At 40.6% G+C, this 8,824-nt stretch overlaps 1 protein-coding gene across 2 annotated transcripts in view; it reads right to left on the bottom strand.

Annotated features, from left to right (window-relative positions):
• Positions 1-1,070: 1,070 nt before the first annotated feature.
• Positions 1,071-8,824, bottom strand: part of FRMD3 (FERM domain containing 3) — a 351,054-nt gene continuing 343,300 nt past the window's right edge. For both annotated transcript variants that reach the window (XM_082260117.1, XM_082260118.1), the window contains one exon: positions 1,071-2,926. In XM_082260117.1, the coding sequence (XP_082116243.1) occupies positions 2,328-2,926 (599 nt within the window). In that variant the 3' untranslated portion in view covers positions 1,071-2,327. The remainder of the gene's footprint in view (positions 2,927-8,824) is intronic.

The raw sequence follows: 8,824 nt of genomic DNA, 5'->3' as shown, positions 1-8,824 counted from the left end.
CTTTTTAAAACTTGCACTCGTTTTTGTAAATCTACCCCTATGGGTCACTGGTAGCCGTGGAAGTGCTGCTTGCAATAAGTTAGTATTCCAACAGTCTGCTACTACTGGTTAGAAAAAGAAAAGTATTAGTGTATCATATATGTGGTCAAAAGAAATGTAACCTATGTGCTTAGCATGTTTATTAAAGTCATTGTTTCCATGATAATCTTTTCAAAGTATGTTTTTAACATACTGAATTTACAGGAAGTCTTAACATGTGTTAAGCTTACTAGAATATGGGCAGTATTGACATGACTTATAGGCTATAGGAAAAAATACTTTTCACACAGAACAATCACTCAATTACCAACTACGTGCAGTCTAGGCTGGAAAAAAACATTCTGATTAGTATGTGGCCTTGCACTATGCACATGTTAGTGAGTTGCAGTGCCATACACTTTAAATGTCATCCCAACACACATGCACGGCAGTGCACATGCATCGAGTTCCTGAAAAATGGTTGGGGTGATTTTGGCTGTGCTAGGGTGGATTGGCATCCTTTGCAAAATGAACAGGCTGCCCTAATGCAATGCATGTTACCACACAACATAACCCACATTAACATGCATGCATTATCGCAGTGCAAAAGTCTAAATCTACCTTACTACTTTTTCTAGCCAAATGGCTTAATACAAATAGAAATAAATTTTCATACTTTGTAAAGAATTTCCATGTGTGGACTTTCACCATGACATATGCCTTTATATGAGCCCCTGCCATTATGATGGGTTACATTTACTGAAGATGAATCTCATTTCAAGCAGCCTTGCTTGATAAGTGCATCTGAGAAGGTGATGAAAATTCACTTTGCAAAGAATACCCAATCATGTGCAGGCAAAATTAAAAAAATATATATTTTTCCTTGCATGTGATTGGATGATAGAAATCAGCAGAGCCTCATCTCATTAATTTAACAAATGGAAAATTTCTTTGCAGCCTTAATAAATCAACCTCCCACTGATCTAGGACACTAGAAGCTGCAGTGTATACCCTGCTATCTCCTTTTGCTTTTCTGATATCTACTGTATCTCCAGCTGCTCTGTGCTCCAGTTTCACACGAGTAATACCTAAAATATAAGGACAGTCTTGAATTAGGCTCCCAAGGCAATGGGCCCAATAAGGGTTGATCCTTCTGTTACTATGCTTCTATGCCACTGCTCATCATGCAATGATGTTCACTTGCACAAAGAGGACTTACCTGGACAGTAAAGTCAAGCAGAGAGCAAGAAAACTTACATAATGCACTAACCCTTAGCAAAAATGTATTTTCTGTTTATCTTTGCCTTACTGGCTACCTTTGATAGTTATATAGTACTGTATTTTGCACATTTCTCTTTGTCCTACAGAATACGTCCACATGTCTTAGTTTGCTAACATCTCATGCTGTCTCTTTTTCAACTTTTGCCTTCTAAAAAAGATGAGATATTGGGAAAAGATGCCCATAATACAAAGCATACATTTTTCAGTCAAACCCAACAATTTGCAATGAAAAAGGTTCAGCCACTCTATAATTGGTTGGCATGTAGAAAAACTGATCTCTCACGCTTCTGCCACAATGTTAACTTAATTTAACCTGGGTATATAATATGTTCAGAGTAACCTATAAATATATCAATAAATAATTAATCTACAAATCATTTGTGTTTTGAATTCAATCATCTCAAGTATATTAATGTAAACCTTCTGAATGTAACGTGTAACTTATGTGTTTTGGAAAAGTGAGACATTGAAACAAATCCATATTAGGAAAAAAAAATATACCGACAAACATTAAAAAATATTTTTCCTTAACATGCTTTTGTGCATTAATCTTTTCGCTCTGTACAATTACATAAGTTAAGAAGACATTTCTTTACTACAAATTTACCAAAATATTGAAACACATAAAAAGTTAAGAAAATAAAACCAGCAAAAATGTTGCTTGTATAGGCATCGGTTATTTCTTCCACTGCCAGAGACACCTAGACCACACTTGTGTGATATGTTCCGCTTCTCTATAACATGGAAGGACTTGGGGGACATTAATCTGAGGTTTATATCCAAAATGAATCAACCAGAACTGCCAAAAATCAAGGACAAAACACACCATGTCAGCATCTAAGAATATATACATAATAACCCCACTATACAGTAAAAAAGCCAAAAAAAAAAATCAATAATTTTTACAATGTACTTTCTTCATTTTGGTAGCAGTTTACATAACCCCTTGAAGAGGAAAAATACCTCTTTGATATGGTGGGGAGAGTAAAGATTTGAATATAACCCTCAGATGTTAATATTGCAATAATTTATGAGCTGTTGGCGACGTTAAGTGCCGAGCTGATCTTGCATGCCAGCCACTTCCTAAGTGGACAGTAGTACTCGTTGTGGAACTGCTCAAATTCTGGTGTTTGACGGATTTCGTGAAGAAAGGAAATGTCAATGTCCGATTCCAGCAAGACGAGAATAAGAGGAAGAAGCACCAAAAGCAACCCCAATGCCACCAAAACAAGTCGGGAGAAGCTCTTCAGGAAGGCATTCAGCTGCATGTTTCCCATTAGGAAATTGTAGCTTACACTTAGGGCTTTCCTGGCTTCCTTTAGCTCTTCCTCCTCTGCAATCAAAAATGCATGTTCATCTGCATCAAACTCCTCAAAAGAATCAACATCGTCTCTGTCACTCTCTGGTCTGAGGGAGCTATTAAAAAGCATCTCAATGCCCTCATCTATTGGTGTAGGCAGCAAGCTAGCACTTGGGTTATACATCTGCTCTGAGATAGTTAACGGCTCTTCCTTCAAACTTTCTTCCTCATCGTGCCTAATATCTGGTATCACTTCCCTATCTCTGGCGGGGGAAACGCCAGCCACAGGAGGGGGACTGACATCATTGTGATGTGAAAGCAGGACACCTAAAAAAAAGAAAAGAAAGGCATATATATTACTATTCAAGAGTTTCAATAATAATGAATTATTTAATAAGAGAAATGGCAAAATGCAGTAACCCGTAGCAACCAACCAGCAATACTATATGGTGATCTGGCATAAATGTACCAAAATCTGTTTGGCAGCAATGGTTTACAGCGCTTAAGCTTTGCTCTATGCACAGCCTTATTAAATAATGTTTTCATACATAAATTAAAGGATACAATTGATTTCAAACAATATTGTTAGCATTGCAGGGTTTATTGTGAGAGGACATCTTGAGCAAATCTTGAGAAATATGTTATTATGTTAGGTTTTTAGTCCTTGCAGTATCATTAAAAGACCTCTCATGCATTCATTCTCACCAGAATAACATGCCTGCCTTTTGGGTGTTCTTGTTTACCTTGGAGTGTTCCCACTACTTCTATTATATTCTTTTTAACAAAAAAATAAACTACAAAGTTCTATACTGTAGCTGTTCATGTCTCCAGAGAAATCATAACCACCAGTCCTTAAGGAATTTGTTGTTAGGAACTTAAATTTTTTCACACCTACCAAAAAACTGCAACATCCAAAGTGAGTGCTCACAATACTCCTGATTCCATGCAAGCATGGATTTGTGGAACTAATCTTCAAATGCACAAATTACTTCACATGTACTTGTATATTGATTTGCAGGAAATAGTACAGATGTATAATTCTTTACTGACAACAGACTGATATTTTGGCTGGTACTGATCTGAGTTGAATCATTCCTGCAGCCTAATGATGGCTTTTCATATGTACAGTATCTCACAAAAGTGAGTACACGTCTCACATTTTTGCAAATATTTTATTATATCTTTTCATGTGACAACACTGAAGAAATTACACTTTGCTATAATATAAAGTAGTGAGTGTACAGCTTGTATAATAGCGTACATTTGCTGCCCCCTCACTATAACTTAACACACAGCCATTAATGTCTAAACCGCTGGCAACAAAAGGCAGTACACCCCTAAGTGACAATGTCCAAATTGGGCCCACCTCCCCGGTGTCATGTGACTTGTTAGTGTTACAAGGTCTCAGGTTTGAATGGGAGGGAATTTGGTGTATTATCGCTATTACTCTCTCATACTGGTCACTGGAAGTTCAACATGGCACCTCATGGCAAAGAACACTCTGAGGATCTGAAAAAAAGAGTTGTTGCTCTACATAAAGATGGCCTAGGCTATAAGAAGATTGCCAAGACCCTGAGACTGAGCTGCAGCATGGGGGCCAAGACCATACAGGGGCTAAACAGGACAGGTTCCACTCAGAATAGGCCTCGGCATGGTCCACCAAAGAATTTAAGTGTCTGTGCTCAGCATCATATTCAGAGATTGTCTTTGGTAAATAGACGTATGAGTGCTGCCAGCATTGTTTCAGAGGTTGAAAGGGTGGCAGGTCAGCCTGTCAGTGCTCTGACCATAGGATGCGCACTGCATCAAATTGGTCTGCATGGCTGTCGTCCCAGAAGGAAGCCTCTTCTTTTCTCAGTTTCTTTTATTGAAAATTATACATAGTTAGGAATACAAAAATAATGTACTTTGACGGATTGACAATAAGGTAACAAAACTTTATGGGAGTCTTTCATCCCGTTATAAGTACAGGGTTTTGCAAGACATAGTGCAATACATAGTGAAGAACAGTAGTTTAAGCTTTTGGGTAGTATAGCAGAACAACATTTACCTAGAGAACATTAAAGACCAGTTTGGTATAGACGGGGAAGTTTGAACCTGATATCACTGGTTTAACTGCAGGCTTCTGGAGCTTGAAGCCATCTATCCCATATATTGTTAAACTTTAAAGGACAGCCCCTGTGCCTATATATATATAAACCTTTTGTATGGTAAAGTATTGTTTATCCCCAACAACCAAGCACTGAACACGGGAGGCTGATCTTGCATCCACTGTCAAGCAATGAGTTTTCTGGCTATGAATAGAGATTTTTGAAGAAAGATCTTGGTGAAATTATCTATATCAGTGTCTGCGAATATCCCCTATAAACACGGTTTTGGGTGAAGTGTTAAAGGGGAGCCCATATTGTTGTGTAAGAATTGTACAACTTATTTCCAGTATCCTTGAATTTTCAGACATTTCCAAATTAAGTGGTAAAACGTTGCTTGCTCACGGATGCAGATGGGGCATAGGGTGTTTTGGTCACTTTTATACCTGGCTAACCTCAGGAGGGTGAGATAGGAGTGATGGAGAATATAAAGCTGTGTTAGGTGATCTGACAGCTTAGGACCCTGGTCCTCAACCCTGGTCCTCAGGGCCCAATAACAGGCCAGGCTTGCAAGATAACTGAAATACATCCCAGGTGATATAATTTGCTGCTCAATGATTGCAGTACTCTAGTCTGCATCTCCCCAAGGTAATACCCAAAATCTGGCCTGTTAGTGGGCCCTGAGGACCGGAGTTGAGGACCACTGGCTTAGGAGATATTATCTTACACGTGTCCAGGGCTTCGCTCCTTTCCTCATCCCCCAGTGTATCGACATCCCTCTCCCACCCTGATTTAAGCACATAAGCTACTTTGGATGAGGAAGGTAGGTGTAGCATGTCCGAGCTCGTGATTACTTCCATGACAGGGATGGGATCAAGTTGTGGGATCGTGGGGGAAAATTTTGTCTGGAAGGCATGACAAACTTGTAGATATCTGAAGAACATGTAGTTGGGTAACATGTGTTCATCCATCAGCATGTCAAATAATTTAAGTCATCCGTTCGTCAATAGGTGGGATAAATAATAAATGCCTCTAGCACTCCATGAATTGGAGTCCGGAACAGAACGAAACTCGGGGAGTGTAGTGTTGTGCCACAGGGGCGTGAAATCATGAAATTGGGGGAGGTTGAGCTTATCAGCTACCGCATCCCATATGTGCCTATACTGGTATAGAAGGGATTTACTTTTTTCCAAGGCCTCAGCTCCCTCTAGCCCACTCATTATTGCACATAAAGGGTCTGCTGATGGGTATGACCACTTAGGGCACAAGAAAATGAGGAATCTGAACCTGTCAATTTTGTCAATGTGGAAGAGTAGATAGTATAAATTGAGGTCTGGGAGTGCTACACCTCCAAGATCGGTGGGTTTCTTAAGCTTCCTCCATGGCAATTTGTGTCTGCTGGCATCCCAGACAAATAGCTTAAGCAAAGACTCCACTGACTTAAAGTGTTTAAGAGGTAAATATACCGGTGAATGCTATAGGATGTTTAGAATTTTAGGTAGGAGTACCATTTTTATGAGGATTATGCAGCCTATTATCCCTATTAGTAAGCAAGCCCATATTTTAATTTTTGCCTTTTAGACTAAAGAGAGGTTGTATATTATTGGAGATATAGTCTGCCGGTGAGTAAGTAATCTGCACTCCAAGATATTTGATGCGACATACCCTTTGTAGAGGGAGGTGTACTTGGTGATATGGAGGTAGGAAACTGTGTATAGGGAGTATTTGGGATTTATCCCAGTTAATTTTTAGACCCGAAAAGAGTCCAAATTGTTACTGTAAGCGTGAGAGCCATTGACAAGGATGTACCTGAGTCAGCCAGGTACAGCATCGTGTCATCTGCATAAATGCTTGTCTTTTCGTCATGAAGCCTAAGCGTAGCCAGGCCACCTCGGGGTGTGAATGTATAGCTATCGCCAGCGATTGAGCAGCCAGAGCATATAACAAAGGGGACAAGGGACAGCCCTGCCGAGTAACCCTAGTGAAGGGGAGTTTTTATTGTCTCCCATACTGCAGAGATAGAGGCAGAGTGTGTTCCTTTTTGAGAAAGAATAGTTTTCATTCTGTACTAAGGTCCTCTTCCTCTGGGTTAAGCCACCATAAAACTGGTGGGCGGTTATGTTGAAGCTTGAGTGTGGTCCAATAGGGACTATGGTCAGATAGCAATCTAGGGGAAAAGCCCACTTCAGTCAGTCTGGGCAGTAAAGTTTGTGAGATTAGGATATAATCCATGCGGGACATGGAATGATGTGAGGAAGAAAAACATAAAAAGGCTTGTGATGTGGGAAATTTAGCTCTCTAAGTGTCAACCAAATTAAATTCAGCGATCAACCTAGCGAAACGGGACACTAGAGCAGGAGGTTGGGCCGGCAAACTTGTTTGTAGTTTGTCTATATTGGGATTTAACATTGAAATCGCTGAGCCATATTGCTGGTATCGTGGAATAATGCGCAATGAAGTCAAAGCCCTCCATAATGACCATGGAGTTAGATGGCGGGGGGACACAGAATGCCAGAATCAGTTGTGGTTCACCTAGTATCGTGGCACACACGAATACAAATTTACCAGATGGGTCTACTAGAGAGCTCTGGAGCACAAAGTGTACAGATTTGGCTATAAGAATAGTGACCCCTCTTGAATGGGTGGTGTATGTAGAGTGGTAAACCCACCCTATGCAGGGGCTTTTAAGTGCCATTTGTAATCGGCATTCCACAAGAGTCTCCACCAGTACTAAAATATCTGCACATTGTTTGTAAGAAAGATTAGGATGGCAGATCTTTTAATATTATCCCTCCGGCCGCAGAGGTTCCATGTTATAGATTTTAATGTGGCTATGGTTTGAGAAGATGATATATGAAATGAAATGCTCCAGAGATCTCGTTTGCTCGGCCGTACTGCATACCATGTCATTCCAAGCACATGTTGTGAAAAACTGTAGTATCGTACAGCATCATAGTAAAGAACATACTATAAAGTGATAGCCAATTCGTCTGTGTCATGTGTATCGCCATATCTTGCATTAAACAGAATGAGTATCCCTCCTTCCCCACCCTACACTGTCCCCAACTTGTGCGGGCATAAGTCCGTAAAGCCCAACCATTTGCGAACATTGTCCAATTTACAAAAATAAAGAGTTGCATATAAATGAAATGCCAAGGATCATACGTAGCATGTGTCCTAGCTAGGACCAGTGTTCTAAATACAGATGTTGCAAGTATCCCATATATGATTCCCCAGCATAAACTGATGGGGGGGGGGTGAAACTTTGCTGAATTACAGAACACACCACTACCTAAGGTGGACTTTAAATTACTTATAATATTCCACCAGTAAGGGTAGTGTGAACCTATATTTGGTCAATATAATGTGGTTCCTCTCCACTGCTATCCGACTTGTTCCACATATGAAAAGTTGCCCAGCATGTTGGTATATCACAGGTGTAAAGGATGGGGTCTTTCTAGGGTAAGCAGTAGTAAGCATTTCCTGGAGACTTAGGGTAGCTTGGAGGATCCCTGCAGAGCATGCAGAAAGGGGTCATGGCTCGTGTCTGGGAGATGTAGCCTAATATTATCAGTGTGGGGAGGCCATCCCATCAAGACAAGAAGAGGAGTCTTTGTAAGTTACTCCATGAAAGGCCAGGAGTAAAGTGAGAGAAGGAAAAGGACAGGTTCATTGACTTATCTGTTTGCTTCTTGGTGCTTAAGCCAGGTAATGACAGCTTCAGGGTCTTCAAAGAAGTGCATGTGGTCTTCTCCCTCCACTCTGAGGCAAGCTGGAAACAGCATGGTGTATTTTATATGTTTGATTCTTAGCCATCGTTTAGCCTTGGTGAAGTTCTTGCGTCTTCTTTGAACCTTGGCCGAGAAGTCAGGGAAAACTGCGATTTTAACATTCCCGAATGGGATGTTACCTCCCACCCTTGCCAGCCAGAGGATCGTGTCTCTGTCCTTATAGTTTAGGAGTTTGGCTATAAATGTGCATGGCAGTGCCCCCTGAGGCGGGGGTCTGCCAGACATTTGATGTGCCCTCTCAACCACAAAAGTAGGAGAGAAGGCCTCTTTGCCGTAGGTTTTGACAAGTAATTTCTTGAGGAAGGTAGAAGGGTCAGGTCCCTCAGCTCCCTCAGGCAGCTTGATAA

This window comes from Pelophylax lessonae, assembly GCF_965119305.1.
Source record: "Pelophylax lessonae genome assembly, chromosome: 1".
Taxonomy (NCBI): Eukaryota; Metazoa; Chordata; class Amphibia; order Anura; family Ranidae; genus Pelophylax; species Pelophylax lessonae.
This window is presented reverse-complemented; position numbering and strand designations above follow the sequence as displayed.